Raw genomic sequence first — 24,788 nt, forward strand, 5'->3', positions numbered from 1 at the left:
GGGGATATTGGGGCAATCAAACTTAAAAGTCTAATTCCTCATGACTCCATTTGAATCCTAAACTCTGGTGCTTTCATACAACTTCCAGTTGTAATCTCCTTCAACCTGCCCTGTCCTTTTGCTCCTTTTAGTGGTATTACAACATGAAGGATTACAATTCCTCCTTGTTCAGAAATGGAAAAATGCTAAGTTGATGACAAGAACACAAGATTTGGGTGGTAGGTATTCCCTATCCAAAGGGACCAGACTGGCCAGCAGGGGACCTTGCCTTAACAGGCAGAACTTCAAAAGTCAACAGCTGCAGGACAAAAAAAAAGGAAGCATCATGAATCCAACAGCACTTTTTATGAAGCTGCTTTTCTTGTACATCCTCCTTGCTGTTATGTCCCTCTAGTGGGAAGACTTTTTTCTCATTATTGTGATGGATATCTCACAAGATTTATGCTTCATCTACCCACCTACTCTTGACCTATAATCATCACAAAGCAGGAAGTCACTCTGAAACTCATATTAAGATTTGATAATCAGGATACAGTTTCCCTCTTCTTCACTTTATCTCCCAATTTATTTTGTTTTGTTCTGTTCTCAATTACCAAGAAAAAAAAATGGGGATGTTGGCAAAAAAAAAAAAAAAAAAAAAAAAGATGAAAATTATCTTTCCTTTACACATTCTCAGACCCTTCAACAGAGAGAGTGAGAGTGGCCTCCCTCTGGGGAGCAATACCTTGGAGTCTGGCACGTAGTGGGCTGTTCTGTGCAATAACTGCATGTGAGAGAAGGCAGACAAACCAAGCAGGTCGGGGTGAGCCAATATACACCACGAAATAGGATCTTTCCATGCTTGTGGTGATGGCTGTGCTTTTGCATATCCTTTCCATATCACATAATAGCCTCATCTAATCAATCAAAGTGTCCAAGAGGCGACTGCCTATCTCCACATGGAGAAAGAGTCAATTAAGGGAGCATCATGAATGCCAAGTCTTTCCTCTCCCCCTGAGATGAATAGAGAAAAAGAAATGAGATAGAAAATGCACTGTGCCAGCGCTTGCCTTTCAGCTTGATGGCTTTGACCAGGCAAAGCAAAGAGATAGAGAAAGCTAATTTCACAGATAACATCTCCAAGGTCTATATAGTAATTTTAAATATTGGAAATAATTTTTCATGAAAAATGAATCTACTTCATCCTGGTCTCTTCCATCAAGATATTCCCTTTAATTGTAAGGACAATTGGCAGTCTCAGCAGAAACACAAACTGGTCTGATTTGAGGGTATGAAAAGGAAGTAAGGTATGAAGTCACAGAGACTGAGATCAACCACTGAGCTATGAGACTCAAAAATACAAGGTAGTCTGAAGCAATTCTTGCACCCAGTGTCAACAGTTGGACACCTGAAAAATTGGAAAAGTAGTAAGCTCATTCTGGATCATCCACGTGACATGTCATTATATGTCTTGCTGGAAGCTCACCTGGGAAAGCTATGATGAGAAGGTAAAAATGTATTTCCTTCTCTCTTGATGACTTACCACTTCAGATGATGCAAGTTTTAATAAATTCTACCTTCCCCTCCCACAATTTTACCCCCTGTGCGCTGGTTTTGGCTGGGATAGAGTTAATTTTCTTCACAGTGGTTAGTATGGGACTGTGTCAGGGAATTGTGCTGAAAACAGTGTTGATAGTATAGATGTTTTTGTTATTGATGAGCAGGGCTTACACAGACCCAAAGCCTTTTCTGTTTCTTGTACTGCCCCATCAGTGAGGGGGCTGGGTGTGCACAAGAGGTTGGGAGGGGGCACAGCCATGAGAGCTGACCCCCAACTGATCAAAGGGATATCCCGTGACATAGGGTATTGATCTCAATATATACAGTGGGGGAAAGAAGGAGGAAGGAGGAGTTGTTTGCAACGATGGTGTTTACCTTCCCAAGTAACTGTTACATGTGAAACAGTCATGTTTTCCCGGAGATGGCCCTGCCTATGAGAAATGGTGAATGAATTCCTTGTTTTGCTTTGTTTTTATGCATGTCTTTTGTTTTCCCAATTAAACTGTCTTTATTTCAACTCAGAAGTTATCTCACTTTTACTCTTCTGATTCTCTCCCCAATGCCACTGCTGGGAGAGAGTGAGTGAGCAGCTGCATGTTATGTAGTTGCTGGCTGGGGTTAAACCATGACACCATGATATTCAGGCAAACTGACATGCTATGACAAGCTGTCCATAATCTAAGAGTTATCTAAACAACACTGCGCCTTGACTTATAGACAGGGTGTATTTTGTGGCTCACATTAAGAAGAAGCCATTGTTCTGAGCTGTCATTTATATACCAATAGATAAACAAAACCACCACCACAGTACTGTTCCCATAGAAGAAGCCTATACTAATAAAAGTATAAGATTCTTAAAACCATTAACCAAATGTTCCTACTCATCTACCCATCATCTTTTTTGTTGTTCTAATGCTTTTTATGGGAGTTGACAGTACACAAAATCTAATACAGTTTTGAGTAATCATATTTCTTGAACTGGGTGGACCTTGGGAAAGTTACAATCAGTAACAAACAGCCAGAAATACAGAATTTTAGAGAAAAATGGCAGAAATTATCTTCTGTGCCATCAACTAACATATTCAGATGAGATAAAGAGAACCTGGTGTACTAACAAATTCAAATGCAGCATGGAAGACAGGAGTGGCCTTAATATCAAGAGCTTACGATGATGGAGTCAGGATGAAGAAACAGGAAGAGCACACAGATAAAAAAATCATACCTATAACATTATACAATATAGGAGAGACAATAGCTGGGTTTTATACGGTCTCAGATTTTCCAGCTGCTCAGCAGATGCTGTTGGAGATTATCACATCGATGAGACTCTTCGAAGTTAAAGTTCAACAGCATAAAGACCATGAAATTGTCTTTCCCCAAATGGAAATCACCTTGACTTTAGAATTAACTGCACTCTCTTCTGTACTGAGGATATCACAAAGGCATTACAAGGCAACAAACACAGTTGCTTGCAGTTATAGAGCAAATATATTCAGAGTGGCTTTTGACTTAATATATACATCTATGGACAAAAAAGTTATAATGTGTGGTAAGAATCTCAGTATAAATCCACAGAAGAGAGAGACTTTGAAATTTTTCTTTAATAGTCTTTCTCTTCCCTTACAAGCCCCACCGTGGTTGCATTGTCCTTACTGGAGTTAGCACATCTCATGAGTAGCAGGTCTTAACAGTCCAAAATGCAATAACACATTTGAGTTGTTTTAAGTAAACCTTCAAAGTCGTAACTGTCATCAAACATCTTCACTAAAACAAAGAAGTAATTGTGCTGATACCTGCACTTGAGACAGCAAAACATGCAGAACTTATACTATGTAGTAAATGATTTTGTAGCATTTCTTATTACCAGTAATTTTGCAACATCTCCCTTTATTGCATACATAATGGACAGATGTCTACTGTCATTCTCAGTAAACACTGCTGCAAAGATACGTGGCAGATAATAAAATGTGTAGCCCTGTGCTCAACATCAGTGTTGTTACCAGCAGGTATGTCGCTGCTCAGAGACACTGTGTCACATAACACAGGAAAAGCCTGGTTTGCTCAAGGTGTTAGTTGTTCATCCATGAGCAAACACAAATAGGAAGGACCCCTGGTTCCAGCCTTTGGGAGAAGAACTGGAATGGGATATTTCTGTCTTGCTACAATGAATATGGGGTGCAGTTCCTTACCTGGAAACGACTCATGCTACTTCCAGTTCTGAGCAATTAACTTTGGAGGTTTAACATCTAAACTTCATTGTCCTTTTTTTTTCAGTCTTAAATGGTCAGAAGTTTCATACCAACCTGGCTTTTCCAATATTATCAGTATATGCAAAAAACAACCCCTAAAAAAACCCCCAACAACAAAAAACAAACACCAAAACAAACAAAACCCACAAACAACAAAGAAACAAAAACGCACCAAAGTCAATTAAGTAGGAGAAAGCATTAAAAAGTAAGTGATCAACAACATTTGATTTTCACTGGCCTAAAATTATCTGATTTTCAGTTGTCTTTTGCTCTGTGTCCTTCCTGGGCTTTTGTCCTCTGCAATCCCTCTCACAGTGTTTCAGTAGAAGGAAAGCATGCAGAGGTTTTAGGATCCACCGAGCAGGCCTCATGCATCTTTTTGAGCACATGGCATTTTCACTGCAGCTACAGAAAATAGCTAATTTGAATACAACACCCAATTCCCTCCTCCGTTTGTTTAATGCCAGGGCTTTGGGGTTCTTTTAGGAAAAGTCCACAACTTGTGAGGAGTACTTTAGAATCACAGCAAAGTAGTATCTCATCCTCCATGAGCCAGACCCCAGCTCCTACCTCTAACATCTGAAGTTCAATTAACAGGCAGTTGCAGTGACCTGATGTTGCAAACAATGTCAAATGCTTACAAATTGGAAGGCAAAGGGTAAAGAAGACATTTAAGTACTTAAAAAAAACACAAAAGATGCTTCACAGTAGCTGCACTAACCTACCCTTTCCACCCTCCTGCATGTCTGCAACAGCCCTTCAACCCTTTTTGCTGTCAAGACTTGCAACTCACCCTAATTTCTACTGTGTTCAGTTTGGGAAGGCAGCTCACAGGCAACAGGAGGAAGCATCCCATTGCATTGGAGGAACCTTTTTGTCAACTCTCTCAAAGCTTGCCCAAAGTCTGATGATCAGAAAGCATTTGGGTAGTATGCCCAGGGGATTTCACATATTTTAGGTCCTTCATTTCAAACTAACTAGCAAAACAGCAGACCTGTTAAAACAAGATACTTCAGAACAGAGACACTGCACTGCAGATATTTCTCTGGTACTCTATTATTTCTAAAACCCCAGGATGCAAGAATTATTAAGTACTACCAACAGTACAGGCACCAAGTTTTTCCCTAATGACCAGAACATCACAGCCCAAGGCTAGCAAACTCAGTACAGAGTCTCAGTATGCACTTGCAATTATACCTTCCACTTCATTGTGCCCACCCTTCCTTTAAGAGACAACCAAAAGCTACCATTCATTTTAGGAGTCTTTCTAACATGATCAAATCTTTCTCTTTACCATATATAACAGGACTGCAAGAGAGCTCAGGGAGTAGGGGAAGGTGAAATTGTGACCACACTGCAAGGCAGTCAGAGCATGAATTACAGGAGGAATTGTGTTTTGTCTATTAGCTTCTATTTATTTCTCTGCATTGTGCCCCCCACGCCTCCCAGACAAGACATCCCCTTTTTTGTCAGTCCATCAGCCTCAGAATTTGGCACTGTTAGTTCCTTTGCAGCACAGGGAATCAGCTTCTAGAGTGCAGCAATACTGAATTATCAGACCAGAATCTCCACATAAGCAATAAAAGGAAACAGGCAAATCAGCAAAAGGAGGCAAGCACATGATGTTATTGCTTTGGATTTCTCCTGAGAAGCAACTAACTCCCTTCTCTGACTGCATAGGGAATGGAGACGTTTAGTACAAGTCCTCATTGACAGGCTTCTACTTTTTTATCCTACGAGTACTTATCCAAGGCATCTAAAGAAGCAGGCCATGATAGTTCATTCTATTTGCAAAGCCAACAGTGTTATTTCCTGGCCTGGTGGACAGCCACACCATTGCTTTCTTCCAAGAGCTGCTCTGGAATCTCTCATTTCAGAAACTCATTCAATTTTTGTTTATAGCAGCTCCTTAATTTTCACAATGGTTTAAAAAGACTCTTCTCACATATGATTTCCAATATTGCCACACTGAGTTAGACTGGTTAGAAGAGAACCATTATGGAAAAATGGTAGAAGATAGAAAGTAAGGATTTAAGAAAATAAATAACTAGCAGTGTGTTACCTGGTCAGCACAGCCTGTGGTGGAAGGTGTGAAATGGGAATTTGCTGCTGCCTTTGCTTAGCCTCACAGCCTGGCACTGAGCATGTCTGGCCCATGAACCCTGCTGCACTTTCCTGTCCTCTCAGCACAATCTGGTCTTTTCCATGTCTCACAACATCTCTTCTGTGAAATTTCAATTATCCCAAGGAGAAACTACAGTACTATTAGAAATTATGACACTTCAAGATGGAAAACACTTTTGTCTGCTTACATCACTGCCAATACCAAATGAATTATTAGGTACTGGAATTGTAAGAATGAATGTGAGGCCTTGGCAGCAGTTCTCTGTTCTGTGTCCTATCAAACTCCTGTCACAGCAAGGTTTCTCTGTCTCCATTGCCTGAGCAGATCACTGCAACCAAAGTCCATGTTGCATCCACTGTAACTGGCTGTTACTTCACTGACAAGACAAACTCCCACAAGCTTTAGATAGAGGTGACTTCCTGAATACTGTGTATTTGTTTTGTTTCACCAGGAATAAAAGGAACCCAAACCTCTTTTTTAACCAACACAATCAATTTTTGAGTCCTTTTTAAATATATAATGGTCCATCACATGATAAATTATAAAATGCATGAGAAATGCAGCATTATAAATGTAGAAACCCTATACCTGCAAAGTGGGAGATAGACTTTACCATCAATAACACCTGAATCATCTGCTTTTTTTCCTAAAGCTGTGCATAAGTCCTTCCTATTCTTAGTACTTTAACTAAATGTTAAGTATATGCTTTTCTTTGTGATAAAGAGTGGTTTTCCAGATAGTCACCAATCACAGAAGATCCTTTATTCAAGCTCCCCTGCCCCTTAAGCCTTTATTCTGCATCTTGAGCTGCAGGAGTTACACTCCTCTTTTAACAGGACAGAAGTGTAAGAACCAACTAAAGTGAGAGTGATAGATGGCAGACTGGAAAAGTGGCTCAGTAGATGTCCTATATTAAAAGATGTAGCCTGTTCCGTCTTCATCCCTCCCCTTACACACCAGCCTGGCTGCCCCTGTCCTGTGGCAGCTCATTAGTCACTATGCACTAGTGCCACTGTGGCATGGCAGCATCTCTCACTTTGATTCCATTCTCAGTCTGCATTTCAACTTTTCTCCTTCCAACAGTATTTGGATCACAGGCCAGTTGAAGTCAGGACTTCCAATAATCCTTGGGTGTCAGCTCACGAGAATTAAAAGTATCATTGGTAGCCTGTAATGCTTCTGATCACAGAGGCAAAATCTGACATCAGTTGTCTGACATCAAGCAGTTGTATCAGAGCAGTATGAGGCTGTTATGTAACAACACAATAAATGCTCTGGAGTCAAATCCACTTCAACCTGTACAACTTTTTTTGTTTAACCAGTCTCAAATATTTATTCCTGTGAGACGCTTCTTGTGTTGCCAAGGAACATCAAGCATTACGGCCATGTTTTGCCTGACACTGGGACTAAACAAGTAATGGGTCTATAGTTTCTGGTTACAGATAAAATGAGTTTCTCAGTATTGGAACTTTTGCATACATCTTTTATGTTGTCCTGAACTACAATATCACAGTTTTGTTAATCTTAGATACGCTCTTAATCTAAAATATATTTATCATTCCCACAGTAGACATTCATTCAAAAATGAATCCTTCTAATTCAGACTGATGCTCATCACAGCATAGCCAAGTTACGGATCTCAGGCCAGACTTGACATTCATTTCTCCCATATTAAAATGCTTACAATGCCTTTAACCTACTGATTTCTTTTCACTGACAATAAAAGAAGTAAAAGCTAACACTATAGATAACTAAAGTTACATGAGATGAATCCTGTTCTTTATGTCACTGTTTAGCTTTGCATTCTCTTCTGAGAGCCAGGTCCAGGAGATAGACATGAGCCAGAGTCCAGAAACTCCTGGTCAGTGTTGATGCTTTACTGGCAACTTACAACTTGCTGGTTGTGAGCAGCTTTATGAACAATCACAGATCGTGTGCTGTAAAACCTAAAAATCCCATAAAATCTTTGGTCATTAACAAAAACTTTCTGCAAAGAGAAAGTCCTCTGGAGAGTAAATGAACTACAAGTCTCAATTCTGCCTAATATTTTATGTACCTAATTTACATGCTCTTTCTCATAAGTGGCATGCTATTACGATCAATATTAAAAATGCATAAGGCAGACACTGAGTGGGAAAGGAGCTGCTCAAATATTTACGGCAGAAGCCCAAAACTATCTGAATTTCCAATTCTAAGACATGTGCTATAGCCATGGTGCCAAGTGAGGTGACAGAAAGAAGGACCTGAAAGCCTTAGGACTCTGCTCATCGTTTATAGTTAATTCTTGGGTGTACTGTGAATGCAGTTCAGCCCAAATGCAGTTCTAATGGCCAAATACTAACAGAATGTTTGGTTTCAATATAGAAAACACCCATTAGGGAGTATTTTCTTTTCTAAGTGATCTAACCTTTATCTCTTTCCTTAAAACCACTCATCTACCTCATTCTGATGGCACCAGCACAGTAAGGATAACAACAATTAATGGAATCACCTGTATACTTTGAGAAATACACAGTTCAGATATCTTACACTAATAAATTCTTTTCCATATGGTCTATAACACATACAAAGTTTTGCCTGCCTACCAGCACTTGGGCCTCATATTTCCAATTACATGTCTTTAAATCACCATTCAGGATGAGTACAAATAAGATGCAGATAATCTTCCACCAATCCCATACAGATTTACCTTATCAGAGGTGAACTCAGAGACACAATTTGTTAAAACCATCTCATTAGCTGGCTTTACCCATAAACAGCCATCAAGGAAATCCTACCACACACAAAAAAAGAGGAAGACTGGATAGAAATAGTATTCATCATCTGTCCCATGCAAGAAAAATCTCCATAATTTAAGTTCACACTTGAGAGTGCTTCCATAAAATTGTTTGAGACTTCTCACATGCATCTGCATTTTCTGCCTCAGGACACAAACCATACTTAGCCAAAGAAACTCTGGAACCTGAAGGCAAGGTCTTCAGAAGGTTTAGGGAGTGAAGCGGCAAAGTAAGTTTACGAAATGAAGGTGGAAAAACTGGAAGGAAACAATCAGGGAAGAAAGTCTTCTGCATGTGGGGACTGGAATTTAGCACTGGGAGATGAACAAGGGCAGGGGAAAATCTCATGGTAACACTGGATTTTGTTCGCATTCTCGTGTACACTTTCAGCTTTGTGTAACTGAGGTCAGAAAACTCAACTTACCTCGCTCACATGTTCTACCCCAATAGCCAGTGCCAGTGCAGTCACAGATGAAGCGGTTCCAGCCATCCTTGCACACTGCATTATTCTTACACGGGTAGCTGTCGCACTGCTTGGTGCTGAGGCGGGAGCAGGAGGACTTGACTCCCGCAGCATTCTGCGCCTCTGCCAGCTGCCGGATGTTCTTGCTTCTTCCATCAATGAACAAGTCTCGGATACAGCCGACATAGCCGTAGTTCAGCATTGCTGTCCAGAGCTCTGTGGGAAGGATGAGTCCTGCCCGGTTCTCAGGCAGCCCACCAAGGTACATGTCACCTTCCAGATCTAGGATCTCGCTCTCCCCACTAGCGGTGAATGGGGTGCGTCTGCTGTTCACTGATATAGTACCTAAATGAGGGAGACAAGAAGACATCAATACTTTCAATTACAGTCATAGTTTAGCTCACTTTTTTCCAATAACTGAGTGAGGTTTAATATTCAGCAGAGGAGAGTGAAGGTTCCTCCCTACCCAAATGCAATTCTAACAGATATGTTAGCTGTGTGTCTCTCACACAGTTCTGCCTCCTCTTGAACTACAGGTCCTAAGTACTTCCCTGCACTGACTGCAGATCATGTGCCTGTATCCCAAACTGCATTATAAAGTCAGAAGCATAACAGTGCTATGGCTAAATAATATGTAAAAACTGAGCATTATTCAGTAGTATTCATCCAGTAAAGCAAAGACTTACTGAGAACATACAGGAATTTGATACATGACTGGAGAGACAAAAAGATAAGCAAAGAATATTAATTCACACTACATAGGTCCTTCAGAAAACACTTAATCAGTACCTCCAAACCTGGGTCTGGATGATGGAACCAAATAGACATCATCAGGCTTGTAGGTGACATCAGCTTGAGGAGAATGGTTGATGTATTGGAGGAAGCACTGGGCTACCATTCAGAGAAACCTTTACAAGGTGGATCAAAGGACTGATAGCAATATTGGATGTAAATCAAAAACAAACAATACAAAGTCCTACAGCGGGGTCAGAATAGCCTCATATGCAAGTATAGGCTGCAGATCAGCTGGCTAAGGAGCAACTCTGCAGGAAGGACTTGGAGATAAGGCAGGTAACAATCTGAACACAAGTTAGCACTGTGAGCTTACAGTGACAAGAGATGCTGATCACAAGTTGCAGTAAGATGTCCTGGTTCCAGCCAGGACAGGGTTAATTTCTGCAGTAGCCAGGAGGGGGAATCTCACATCATTGACAGGGGTGAGCAAAAGGGCCTCTCTTGCCAGGAGAAGGGTTCCCTCCAGTCAAGCAAGTGTGTTCCTTCCAGTCAAGTAAGTGTGTTCCTTCCAGTCAAGTAGACGGAGTAACAAGGCAACAATGGTTCCAAGCCAGAGGGAATGGTGGCATGGTGCTAGTCCCCAGCCAGAGGGGGTGGTCAGGCTGGCATGGTTGCACTCAGGTCAAGCTCCATGATGAGCACTTTTGCATGAGAATCACTCTTTTGTACACTTTTGTTGCCAATATTGTTGCTGCTACTGTTATTTCATTGTCGTTTCCAGTAAATTGTTCTTGTCCCAACCATGACCTTCACCTTCTATGCCTCCAATTCTCCTCCCCAGCCTGCCACAGGAGGGAGTGGGAGGCGAAGTGAGCAAGCGGCAGTGTGGTTTTACAAAGAAAGTTTTCTAATTTCCACATCATAAACAGGAAAACTGAGGTAGAGAGAGACAGAGGTTATCTCTGAAGAACAGTTACTATTAAAACTTTGGTAGCTTCCATATGCTCCAAGCAATATGTGGGCATACTGCATTGAGACCATTCCTATATATTTCAAGAAATTGTCCCAGCACATAAAACAATCAGAACATATTATACATAAATAAATCAGAATATATGAAGCAGATACAGAAAAGCAAAATTATTTGTTTAAAGTCAGACAGTGCATCCAAAGAAAAACGGGAAACATAATGCCCATCTCTCACATCCCAGAGCAGTGTACTCTTCTGAAGAGCATTCAGCAGCTTTTGTGATAGGGACATCTGCCCATCAGACACTCATCTAAAAATCAGCAATTCACTCTCCCTAGCTATAAATCATCACATCCAATTGCCTTGTCATTAAGAGAGTCTGTCTTCAGAGACACTTATCCAAGCTCTAAGATTAATTCCACATCACTGCATTTTTATCTACACCCCTAAAATAAGGTGTGAGAGTTAATAGAATTAGTCCTACTTTGTATCTCTGTGAGAAAGTACAGACACGTACACACACTTTTTTTTCAGCTGTAATAGGTGTCTTCTTAAGAGAATGGCATGTATGACACAGACACAAGGTATTTCATGTGTGTGATGTTCAGGAGTAATTGAGGAATAATGTCAGAGGCAGCAGAGTGTCAGAAGCAACACAAGGCATTACAGATTAAAGGCTCAAAGAGAATAAAAGTTATTTGATGAATCATTTTGCAAAAAACAAGCTGCAGCACCACAGGCATTTTCTCTTTTACAAAGTAAGAAAAGACAATATGTGACAATACACATACAGTCGCACAGGCAGTGTGTCACAGAGCCATAGAACTGCAGTCCCCCTCCAGCATCTCTGCTGCTACTTCTCAAAAGTAGCCTGTAGAAATACTGGAATGCTGAGCTCTAGACAGCTGGTACTACAGAGTTAAAAAATATCACCTGCAAGAGCCACAAAGGTAAAGAGAAACCCCCTAAAAGACAAGAAATGTGGGATACCAAGAAGTATAAAACCTGGAGAAAGATGGTGAGATTATGAACGGAAATAGGCTAGACAGAAATCTAAACATTCTGTCAGTGTTTCTTACCCTGCAACAATTCCTGTAAGGAGATGGTACTAGTTTGGATGCAGAGAATTTTTAAGGCCAACTGCCAAAATGGAAAAATTCTGAATTGACCCTAGGAAGGAGCGCATGAGCTGACATCCTTCCCCACCTACCACCCCCAAGTCCCACATTTGCAACTCTGTTTAGAGTGATCCAAGTCGACCCCAGTGCATCTTAAGATATCAGAAGCACCCAAGCATCTGCTTTCCAGTGCCTTTAGCACTTTGTGCAAGATTAAAGAATCAACAGACCGAAACACCACAGTTACTGAGGGTAGAGCTGGCATACAAAGAAGTGCACTAATGCAACTGTACATTAAACCTTCCAGCAAGATTTTTAGTGTCTGAGTGGGTGGGACATCAGGTATGTTGTGTAGCTGATGATCTGCTGAAAACATTGTCTAATAAGCTCCCAGTTCCCCAGCTAGAAACTGTGACAGGTTTTGTGAGCACTTTGTGGGAGCTTTCCCCAAGGACAGAAAGGTTAGAGGATGCTAGGTGCCCATGTCCATGCTACCAGCTTTTGTCAGAGTAGAGAAATGAAAACAGCTTTTCTTGCTCTGGTACCTAGCACAGACCAAAGCATACACAAGGCCTAAGGGGACTAGAGGTGCCAGAGGTTATCTGAGCATGACTGCCAAGCTCTCACAGTGCTAGTGCTCCTGCTTTAGTGCATCGCACTAGGGAATATTTGGATTTTTGGGCTATTTTACTAAGCTCAGCAGAACCTGAAGTTTTGGATCCAGAACTCCTTTCTCATGTCTACCACAAGTGTCACTGAATAAGAGTGACTGATGCTTGCTAAAGGGCATGATGTAAAGAAAAGAGTGCCAGTATCCTGGTTTTCTTGAGACACAAGACATCAGTCACTAGGATCATTAACCAAGTATTCATTGTCAGCAGAAAATACACTTTAAAAAAAAAAAAAAAAAAAAAAAAGACAAGAACATACAAACATGTTCCTTCTTGTTCAGGAAAGTGTTTCTAATTCAGAATTTGTTACCTCTAATCAGTGTCCAGAACATCACAAATCTCCCTGCCAAGTGACAAAGAAGTCAGTCTTAAGTTTCGTTCATCAAGCAGCAATGCTGTCTATCACACCCTCCTAGTTTAAATGAACGTGTGTTCCTCTTCCTAGAGTTTTACAAACATTCTTTGTGGAGAGTCCAGTGTCATTTCTTTTCTTCTCTCTCTGCAGTTGTCTCTTCAGGGATGAGACAGTTCCCAAGTGAGCAAGCAAAGCTGAAGTCAGTACTGAATGCAACTAATTGAGTTTATCCTTGGAAGTTAATTAAATTTTAGCAATTCTAAAGAAATCAAAGCTCCATTTATTTATTTATGGTTTCCTTTGTAAAATGTTCCTATCGATGTCTTTAGGAGATAGCAATATATAACCACACATATTAAGTCCCAGTAGAACACCACGCAAAATACAAAGAAACTCCTCACACCATCAAAGAAAAAAACAGCTTCAGGCAAAGACCTGTTCAAACAGCTAGGCCTTGCATGGTATCTAAAAGTCAGCTCTTTTAAAAACTCAGGGGAAGAAAATTCTAGCACTGTGTTCTTTGTACTGATGGTATTCAGCAACAGGAAAAATCAAGTTAGGGATCTAAAACTATCATATGGAGATCACCAGACAACCCAAATCCACTTGCAAATGTAAGCAACATTCCCTTTGAAGGGAAGGCTTTGAGATCCCAATGGTTCAGAAAAAAATGCAACTACAATTGTTCACATATTCACAAGATTGCAGTATTTGATCATTTTTGTTCTCCACAATTTCAGAGCACATCACGAGTATGTTAGCTTGATATTCAGCAGTAGAAACAAACAAAATACCTCTTGGTAATTGCAAGGTAGGTGTATTTTTAGAAGTAAACTAAAACACATAATTGAAAATGAGAAGCTGCAAGGAAAAAAAAAGGAATATCCACTGAATGTTGACTCATTTTAAGACTAGAATTTGGCATCCAAAAGAGTAAAGAAACCTAACCGAAAACTACAAGATACTAAAGGAAATAGAACAGAACCTGAACTCCAGAACAGAATGGGATGAAAATGATTTGTTGGCATAATTTTGTTTCTGGTTGTGCCCATTACTTTTATTTACCTCATGACAAGACACCAGCTGCAGAAATCCCAAGGAGATCAGTGAAATTTCTCAAAGTGAGAACAATGGTTCTGAAGACATTAAACCTTACCATGGCCTATAAAGAACTCATCACTATAACTATGCATGCAATTGCAAATATAGGTCCAGAATACCCAAGGATTGTGAATAAAATATTAATAGACTGCCTCTGGATGTGCTATCCAAAGTTCACACTAAACCTAGTCATCCACATCTTTGCTTTGCTGGATAAACATCACTGGAGTAGCACTAAGCTTTTTAAGAAGGTGACTCATATCTGACAGGTTTTGAAGGTTCTGAAAATTAATATACAGCCCTACGTCTGAACCTGAAACATGAATCTGCTTAAGAAAAAGTCATCACTCTACCTGATCTTCCATCTCGTTGAATGTCCACATGATACCACTCTCCATCATTGGCTTTCTTCTGTGTGGCCTTGACTTTGATGGTCCCAGAACCCATGTCCAGCAGCAAGTAGAGGTTTCCATCTAGAAGCTCAACTGCAAAGAAGTCTACCTTTGTATTTTTCTGGCTTCTGGCATCTTTCCTCTCCTGAGGCTTGCCATGGGTGAAAAGGATCAGTCCATTAGGTTCAGTGGTTCGGAAGTCAAATGAGATAGAGCCCATCCTTTTGGTATTCCATTTAGGCAGACTAATATAGGCCTCAGGTGTCTCAAAGCTGATGGGATCCAGTGTAGCCACGTTTTCACATACGAATTTCACTTCCCCGTAGATCTTCATCTTAGTATCACCAATCCGTGCCAAGCGAGACAGCTCCAGACGAATGTCATTATTCTTATAAACAACCTGCCAGACACAAGGAAAAGCATCATACATCAATCCTGCATACAATACAAATACCCCAATTACTTTCAGCCATGGGAGATGAACTTCTCCCAAAAGGCAGGGGGGAGCAGAAAGGAAACAGTGCAAGAGTCCAACATCAAGACAGAGGGAGAAAGCTGAACCAGGAGTGTGTGTAGAAATGACAGCAACGGGTACTTTGCAGTAACTATAGATCAGATAAGCAGTCAGAAGAAAATATTTAACTGAAGGGCACTAAGAACAATTAACTCTACTACAGGCCCACTTGGTTGTAAGAGCTTTTGTACAAAAAATCCAGTGTGTGTCTGGTATCATGCTGTTATATTTGCATAAATCCCATACAAAATACATAACAAAGTGTAACCTCCATGTCCATCTCTACTAGCCACAGCAGGGAACTCAGTACCACCACTGTCATTTTGCTATTATTCCTACTTAACTACTAGGAGAGAGATGCAAAAAAATTTCAGCAAGTTGCTGTGCACTGTTAGTGATTGCCCTGTAGCTCCTAAAGAAAAAAATAAACAAAGACTTAAAATTTCTCTTACCAAGGAATCTAGATCACTAGATCACTACACACATAAATTTACCATGGAAATACCTGCATAGCTTACCCTCACTTCAAGAAACCTTCAGTCTCTGTGCTAACACATAAAAACTCATACATATTCAGTGCCTGAACTCACTCTCTCTGGGTAAAGGACCAGAACTCTAAGTTGCTACAAGGATTGAAATTAGACAAGAGAAAAATCCCAAACAGGCAATCACTCCTGACCATGCCTGGCTTACTCAGGAGTCCAGACCTCCTACTCTTCTCTTTCTTTCAGGTACAGAATTAATTCCTGGAAAGCAGACTCCTCTCTGCCCCATGCCATTCTCACAGAGGTAGGAACTGAAGAAAGCACAAAACTAAAATATTTAAAACCTGTACTTCCTCTCCACCCTCTCCATGCTTCCTAAACTGAGAACTGGCATACACAGCAAGCAAAAGCACTTCTGCAACTAACACAATTTTTATTGAATTCATGTTCTGTGATACTACTGAAGACTCTTATTTCTTCTAAGGAGCTATTATTTTAAAATACTTTGTGTCTCATACATATAGTGTATACACATTTGATTTCTGCTTTCAAAATGCTATCAGGATGAGTTGTTATGAAAAGAGAAGGGAAAGGAGATATGCATTGTTGATTCTACAATTACGACAGGGAAGTCAGAGAAATGAGCATGTTGTAAATATTAAAAGGTGAGAGAAGCAAATGAGGGATAAGTTTCTAAATGAGGTGACTTCAGGATGAAAAAAGTAAATGAAATCACAATTCAACACATTCATAGTAAGCAAAGAATATCCAGCTTTCACTAAGCATTAAAGGAGAATTTCCCCAGTGCAGTCAGCACAGTATCAGATTTTCTTTCGCAAAGGCAAAACACAGAGCAAAAGGAGAAGCCAGCTATTAAAGCCCATTTGGAGACATGGCACAAAGCTGTAGTTCCTCCCAGCAGAGGACAGTGTTGACCCACAGTAGCTTGTTTTACTCCAATTCCCAACAAAATGCTCTGCCCTCACACAGGCTTCAAAAACATTAAGTCTATTAATAGCTGAAACAGGAATAAAATACATTTTCAAATTTGGGACTGTATTAGTTTCATTGTATGGATATGGGTTAACCATGTCAAATGCTCTCATTAGACAGATCATACACGTGCTTTCATTGACACAACAAAGGTATGCATTACAGCCTCCCCTCTTGCCAGACAACTTTAGTTCTGAGCACTGCATGAAGTCCAGTCTCTGCTTCTCAAAGAAAAAGAGGAAAATAAATAGAAAAGCTAAGAGGATGGAGCGGGATACTTTATGAGGATAGCCTGAAAAGGCCAAGGCTCATACTGAGAGAGCACTGAGGAAAATGCGATTCAAGTTTACAGAAGATGGAGAAGGTTAACGTAGCACTGCTCTGTGCCAAACCCAGCAGTAATAGAACTAGAGGCACCGCTGAAACTTGTATGAAGTCAGTTTAAAATGGATTTTTAGAAGTACTTATTCACAGAGAGGGTAGTGAACTTCTGGAGCTTGCTGCCACAGGAGGTCATGGAAGTAGGGTCAAAAAGAACTAGAATGAAAAATGGACATCAAGTACACAAACTGATACTAAAGCAAAAAGATAGGAATGGATCTTCTAACAATCGTAAACTAATAGCAGTGGATGCTATGGGTGCATAAGGGAATGCACCTTTGATAGCAGCCATGGTCACACGTTCCCCCAAAATAGCACTCACCACTACTGGAGACAGCATACTAGGTATATGAATTGACCATTCTTCAGGCCCACTAGGGTTTACAGCTTTGGTGCAATACTCCATTTTTGGTTTCACCCCAGTATGGAGTTGCTTTGGTGGGAAAGAGAATGCCTGGCCTGCATGAACTGTGTCTTTAATGATCCTAACATAGGAAAAGTGCTCTTATAGGATACTAATAACAGTTGCTCAAACCAACACTCCTCTAAACTATATCTTGACCCAGAATTTCCATAAATGAGGAGCAGACAGGTAGCAAAATAGCCTGCATATGATTTATGGCTGGTGCTGGGTTGTATCTAGTCGTGACTCAGGAATAAGTTTTCAGCAACCTCTGCAGGTTGCTGGTAGAAGGAATATCACATTTAAGTGAGCAGCTTCCACGTACAGCTGAGGCACACACAGGTTACATCTCCCTCTTTGATGTATTTGATACTTAAGTAACAGTTCCCATCTCTCCTGGAGAAATGCAGAGGGTCTGCCTCTCGGTTTATTCAAGGTTTAATGCCAACTGCCTCGTATTTCAATAGTCATACCAGTAGCACAGCTGGAGAATCCTTGGGACAGAAGACTCTCAGAGGAACTGGAGAAAATTACACATACTTAGTTATAAACCAGAAAGTCACTAACAATGAATAATCTGAGAGCAAGTTTGAAAGGACAGACCGGGAAAACAAGCACAGAGGATGACCTGAGGAAGAGAGGATAAAGGGTGTTGAATAGATACAAGATTTCTGAATTCAATCTTTTCAAAGAAACAGATCCACCCTAATCAGAACCTCCACTATTCAAGTGTTTGTTGTTCTAAATTATTTTCTTAAGAAAAAAAACCAAAAACAACCTAGCTTGAGAACTCTAAAAAGCACCTGTGTTTAAGGAAAAAAGTACAACTATTTCCATAGCTAACTTGTATTACTGACAGATACATTTGGACTAATATCTTGGCATATAATCAGGTACACCAGAACTCTCAGCACAATAAAAGAAAAGGATAAAAATAATCCTTGGGTGTAAAACCAAAGTAAATCCTTGGCAAGAACAGAGAAATACTAAGGTAGCTTCTGATAACCACAGTTCAATTGTTAAACCAAAGGTTCAAGAATGAAAAAAGGGAATATAATTAAATGACTGGAATGCATGTCCCATAGTGAAGAACTTTCGAATTCAGTCTATTTAATAGGTAGAGGTTGAAAGGTGATCTGATTACAATCTGTGAGTACCTGTGCAGAAAATGGAATGTGGCAATAGAGGGTTCTTCAGTTCACGTTGAAGTTAAAGCAATTCACATTTTAAAATATTATGACTTATTTTTACATGAGGGTAATTTGCTTCTGAAATAATTTACTACAGGTTATGGTGTGTTCTCTGCTACTGGCAAATTTTAAATTAAAATAGTATCTTGTTTTCTCTAAAAGATACTGTGAGACAGGAATTAATTATAGAGCAAATCAGCCTAGATTATCATAATGGCTCTTTCTGGCCTCATAACCTATGAATCTTTGTGTTTTAATGAAATCAACAGATGGTTCAGTGCAGTTTCCAGGACAGATGAAACACATTCTTCCCAATTGTTAAAACTATGTGGTAAAGGAGTAGATGCTGTTGTCAATTCTGGTGTCACTTATCACCAGTGCTTTCAGTGAAATTTTTTTTTTTTAATGTGTTTGTGATCCTACCTTGCAACATATTAAAAATGAAGGTAAGTAAAAAGTCTTGGACAAAAAAACTTGACTCTATAGTTTAAATATATAAGCTTCAAGAACTAGTTCCTTAGAGTTACCTGCTGCAAGCCAGAGAAGAAAAATTTTCATGTTTCACTGAGGCAGCTTTCTGCCACCAGAAGAATCTACCATCTACATAGCACTTCCTACCTTGCAGTGTCATGAGCAACCTCTGAACCAATTTGAGGGCTTTTCACTATGCCAAAATACTAATTGAAACCCACACCTCTAACTCCAAATAAGGCCATGACTGACTCAGAGTGCTGTCCCTCACTTGAACATGATCTTCTAGTATCACTCTGAGACATGGCTTCCATAGCAACTGAGAAGTAAGCAAAGCAATGAAACAACACCCATTTTTATCAGATGCTTCCTAAACAAACCCGACCTCGCCTGTTCAAATAGAGACAAGCTTGAATTCATCCCGTGTCCGATATATGTATCCCTCAGAGAAGGTCTGAGGGAGTCAAGGACAGGATTTCTGATATAGACATACACATCTACTTTACAGTTATTTTGGGAAGGAAGGTGGAAAATAGAAAGAGGAAAAGAAATTACTAGCAAAAGCTATGCACAGAGCATTTGAAAAGGAACTGTCATTCCTCCAATCTTTAAATTGCTTTATATTCCAAAAATTAAACAAGAATAATGAAAAAATTGGTTTTTCCTTTTCTATGAGGATTGCTTTTAAATAATTGCTTTTAAACAAATCTGCCTTTGTTTGATGAATTTGACCAGTATAAATGGATGGTCAGGGATGGGACAGTCCAAATATCCATGGACCTAATGATCAGCACAAGAATTTCATGACATCTATGACATTTTGAGGGGGAAAAAAAGGAAAAAACATTAAATTGTGTTTCCTATAAATCTGCTGAGAAAGAAGAGGTTGTTTCAGGCAGAGATAAAACAAATAGGCAATCTAGTTTTGCATTTTCTTAAAAATGGCAACTTTGCAATTCTGAAGCATTCAAGGAATTTCTCCAGCTAAACCTTATAAGAAGTTTCACTCATGGGTTAATGAGAGCTCTAATCAGATGGCTTTTCACAATGATGAAAAGCATCTCTTTGCAATCAAGTGAAGTTGCAGACAGAGAGGGAATGACAAAAAGTGAGGAAAAATTATGTGCTAAACTTGGCCTGCAGCCAATATAAAAATGTCTCTCCAAGTTGGTACTATTAAGCAGGAAACATGATTTCCAGTGCAGGCTGGGCACAGGCATGCTCCAAAGGGAAATGGCTGCTGATCACCTGGTGAAGTAGATGATCACGATGGAAAAGAGCAACAACCTGAAGACTGCATATGTTTAGCTAGCTAAGAAGAACCCCTCCAAAGTTCAGCCAGTTCTTTCACCTATTTTATTCTATGTTTCACAATTTGCTTTTTTCTGTCACAGGCTGCCCCCTTCACCAACTGTCCATATCAATTCTCAGAAGGGAAAACTGCAAGACATTCAGACTAGAACCTTTCTGAGATCTCCTTAAAGGCACCTGCACTGAACCAGACAAGTTTCTGTAGCTTAAAAAAAAAAATAAATCATAGTTTACCCACTGGTTTATTACAACTGTGTTTTTCTAGCCTGCTCTGATGAGCAAGAAGAAACAAACACACTAGTTAACAGCGCTTTACATTGTGTTTGGGTCAGACTACCTATGAAGCAATCCAAGGCTTCAGTGATGGGCAACTAAAGCTACTACACTTGTTTAAAGAACTATGTGTGGATTGTGGACACCTGGTCTAAACATATTTGATGGCTCACTGGGATAAACAACCGTATTCAAATAATATACAAGTACAACCACCATTCACCACACTGAAAGAGTTAATTTACCTGTCATGAAAAACAATACATCGAACATTGATGAAAAGTAAATGAAACCCCACAAGTAAGACTCAAATATGATTTGTGCTATCCTAACTAAAGTAATGCAATTCCCCATTTCATCTCAATTATGTTTAACAAAGAATACATGTGCACCCAGCACTGAGGAATATATGCAGTGCAGGGAGCTCGGTGTGCTGCTGCTGTGCGAGCTGCAGGTCGAGCCTGAGCTCTGGGTGGCAGGAGCCTAAGACGAGAGGTCACGAACTAGTGCTTGCCCTTTGCACAACAAAGGTCACAGGGACCTGTGGCCCAGCCAGATCCTCAGACACTCAGCGACACAGCAGGAGCCAGAGACCCCAGACTTTGGTGCACTTAATTGTGACAGTATAAAGGCCCACATATTCCTTTGTTCAAGGTCCCTCTGTGGAGGTACCCAGCTCAAGCTGTTATTTTGTTATTTAGTTATTGCACCAAGATGAAATTATTTTAAGGATTCAGAGGTTTAAGACTCTGCAACAGGAAACCTAGAGTCAATCTGGTAAGGAAACTTGTGTTTCACAGCTGTGAGAGTGGTGTGTGTCGCTGCGAAGGGGCCTCTACCTAACTTAAATGCTGTGAGTGTAACGGCCAGAGTGGCTCCTAGATGGTCAGATGGCAAAGCTTAACACCCAACTAAAAATAGGAGCAGTGTGAGTAGAACACCTAAACAATAAAGCAGAACTATTTTAAGCTTCTCTAATTTTTTTTTCCACCTTATGAATCACTTATAGGTTCTGAATAACTTTCAGGTTTATGGAAAACTCCAGAAGATAAAAGAGCTTAATTTTAGTTTCAGAAGACTTGTAGGAAGATACAGAGAAGCACTCCCTGAAGTAGGATATAAGGAGAAAGGGATTCAAGGTGCCAGTTAAAAAAGGACTGAAAAAGGCTGGGTGGAATTTCTTCAGCTGATTTAGTGAGAATGTTTCCTTAACACATACAGAAAACAGAGGACCCAGGATTTCACTGTGATCCAAAAAGTGACATCACAATGGGGACATGGCCATCAGTGATATGGCAGTAGCCATGTAGCTTGCATATGGCCAGGCATGGGCATGAGGTTGTTATGATGTTACTGACGGCCCCACAATTACATCTTGTGAAAAACATGATGGGTTTATCAGAAATTATATATACATTTATTTGGGGGAAAAAAAGGAATGACTCTGTCTAGAGGGGGGAGAAACCTTTATATAGTTGAAAGACAAATGCACCTCTTGCTCTGAAGGATTCTGTATTAGTCTCAAAGACTAAAGCAGTTTCCCCAGCTACCAAAAGACACAGCATGGGTAGCAGTAAGATTAAGTAGAATTGGCTGTAGCATGAACTGTGATTTGAGGATGAATCCTCTTTTGCATTGGAAGCATTCTTCGTTACTACAGAAACTTCAAGTTCTGCAGTAAGTGAAGAAAGGGATCACAGAAAATAAGATATAATTTCTGGATTTATTAAAATATCACTTTGCCACAGATTTTTCTAAGCAATGGTGAGAAAGCCACCTAAACTCAATATTTTCTAAAGTATATTCCTCACATCGTGGTGGTCAATTTGAGATCAAGGAATTGATTTTGCAGAAGTGCTCATTAGCCAAAATCTGTAAGAGAATAAATACAGCAAAGTGGTGAAGGCATTTAAGTGTGGATTTAGGCGCACAAACTGAACTTTCCTCTTGTTCATGTTATATTCAACCACCATTTGGCCTGGTAACAGAGAAGAATAAAAGCTGCAGAACAGAGAAATCAAGATGGCCAGCTGTGATGCTTCTCACATGTTCATCTCTGTGTCGCAGCAAAGTGTTTAAGGACATAGACACAGTCATACCTCTTGGTAGCCCTGAAAAGCAACCTGTACCTCGGATATGTTTTTGCACATAAGAAGGACACAGAGAAGATATGTCTGTAGTATACAAATATTCATCCATAAACAATAATGAGGAAATCCTATGTTCTACACTGAGTCTATGCAGTGTAGAGGTAAAACAAGACAGAAGAAATAAACACTTAACAGTTACACAGAGAAAATTATTCATTGGTGCATCCAATGATTGAAAGTGCATCCTGTAATGTATGGAGATGGGTAAGGAAATAGTGTTGTACTCTGCTAGAAATTATGTATAGTTTGGAGAATTGCACTTCAAGAAAGGATTGGAACTATTGGAAAGAATCCTGACAAGAGCAATAACAACAACCAGGGCTCCAGAAAAGAAAAGCAAGTTTGAAAGGAGACATTATAACAGCATTCGAATAGAAAAGGGCTGCTACAAAGCAGAATGGAACAATCTCTTCTTTGTATCTAGGCTGAAAAGGACAAGAAATAATTGCCAAAAATTACAGCAAGAAAGTGTTACAACTGATGTTAGGAAAAGCTTTTATAATTTAAGAACAGCAGAGCACTGGAAAAGATTGCCTGAGGAGCAACCATCACTGGAAACCTTTAATTACAAGATAAAAAAATTTTTGTCGAGACTCAGATGTTATCAATTTTGTTTTGGCATGGTTGAAGTATAAGGGATTAGATAGCCTCTCATGGTCCATTCCAGTTTTATTTTACATGATTCTGTGTTGGGTGGGCAGAGGAACATGTGAAAGGGCAAACTATTCCATAGCTAAAGACTTTCCTAGTATTTGATGCACAGAAAGGAAGAATAAACCTTATATTAACACAATTCTGACATCTCAAAAATTTGAAGAGCTTAAATTTACAAATGACCTTCTTAGCTAATGAAGGCTTGAAAGCTCAAAGAAAAAAAAAATCATCATCAAATCATCAAAGCAGCTTATTTACCAGAACACAGTAGTTGACTTCAATTACATTCATTTCGGTATTAAGCTTATACAGACATCCACCAGTTACAGAATGCTCCTCCCAAGTGCATCCTGAAATCTCAGATTTGTCTAGTAAGCACAAGCTAAATCTGTCTAGTTTGGTTCAGTGATGAGTAAGTGAGGAAATGATTACTGTCAAGTGTCTTAAGGATTTCATCTGAAAGGCAGAGAGGAATTATTTTCAGATGCCCCCATTGATCATTTAAGGCTTGAACCTTATTATACAAGGCATTGAAAATTGTATCAGACAATGACTTAGCAAATAAAACTCCACTTAGTGATTGCATTGTATTTCAAATCCACCTAAGGTAGTGCAAGTACAAAAGACCTATCTCAGGAAATAGATCTGTTTAGTATGGCTGGGTGAATGTTTCCATCAGGATGGCTTTCTAACACAGAATTCCATTTCCCTAACAGAAAATTAGCAATGAAATGCTTCACTTCAAGCCGCAACAGCAAAAATGGCAAGTTTAGTTTCATCAAACTTAACAGAAAACTTCTGCATGAACTTACCATAACATAAAGCAGTATTTCCCAGGCATTGCATTTACTTTCAATAGTGATCCCTATTTTTACCTCTGGTCTGCATTCCCTAGGGAAATGCTTTTACATGACATAATGTCAGTGTCCCACCTGACCTCAGCAGACACAAATTACTGCTTTTGCCACAAAGCAGCTTAACCATATAGTCTGGTCCCTATGGGAGAATGGACACAAGGGCACTATAGGACAGCTACCACATAGAACTGAACTGGGCAGGAAAATATAGTTCTTGTTAAACTGGCTCCAGACTATTTGGAGTCAGCTCAATAATCAATATGAAATAATCTGAATCAGAAAATATCAGAATATTACATATTAATTCAGTTTTGAAGATTTGATGGATTTCTGTTTAAAAAAAACTCTCACCAGCAGCAATGAAAACAAATGTTGGCTAGAGGAACTCCTTTGGGACAGAAACTCTTAATTTCACTCAGCTTTACACTTCAGTGATAAAACGTGTTTTAATGACAACACTACTATTGTTTACAGTCTTCTGTGAGAATACTGAATAGATATTGCTCAGTCACAGGTATGCAGTTTTTCTCCCCTGCCTATCATCCGTAGCCAATATGCCTTGAGCCTGCTTCACCAGAATATCCCTGGTTGGTACAAAAAGGTATTTCAGT

At 39.7% G+C, this 24,788-nt stretch overlaps 1 protein-coding gene across 9 annotated transcripts in view; it reads right to left on the reverse strand.

The window, feature by feature from the left end:
* The window catches only part of NRXN3 (neurexin 3), a 996,573-nt gene that overhangs the window by 666,689 nt on the left and 305,096 nt on the right, over positions 1–24,788 (reverse strand). For all 9 annotated transcript variants that reach the window (XM_050335880.1, XM_050335881.1, XM_050335870.1 and 6 more), the window contains 2 exons: positions 14,457–14,895; positions 9,115–9,498 (listed from right to left, as the gene is read on the reverse strand). In XM_050335880.1, coding sequence (XP_050191837.1) covers positions 9,115–9,498; positions 14,457–14,895 — 823 coding nt within the window. The remainder of the gene's footprint in view (positions 1–9,114; positions 9,499–14,456; positions 14,896–24,788) is intronic.

This window comes from Myiozetetes cayanensis, unplaced genomic scaffold (genome assembly GCF_022539395.1).
Source record: "Myiozetetes cayanensis isolate MyiCay16 unplaced genomic scaffold, myiCay2020 scf6-25, whole genome shotgun sequence".
NCBI lineage: Eukaryota > Metazoa > Chordata > Aves > Passeriformes > Tyrannidae > Myiozetetes > Myiozetetes cayanensis.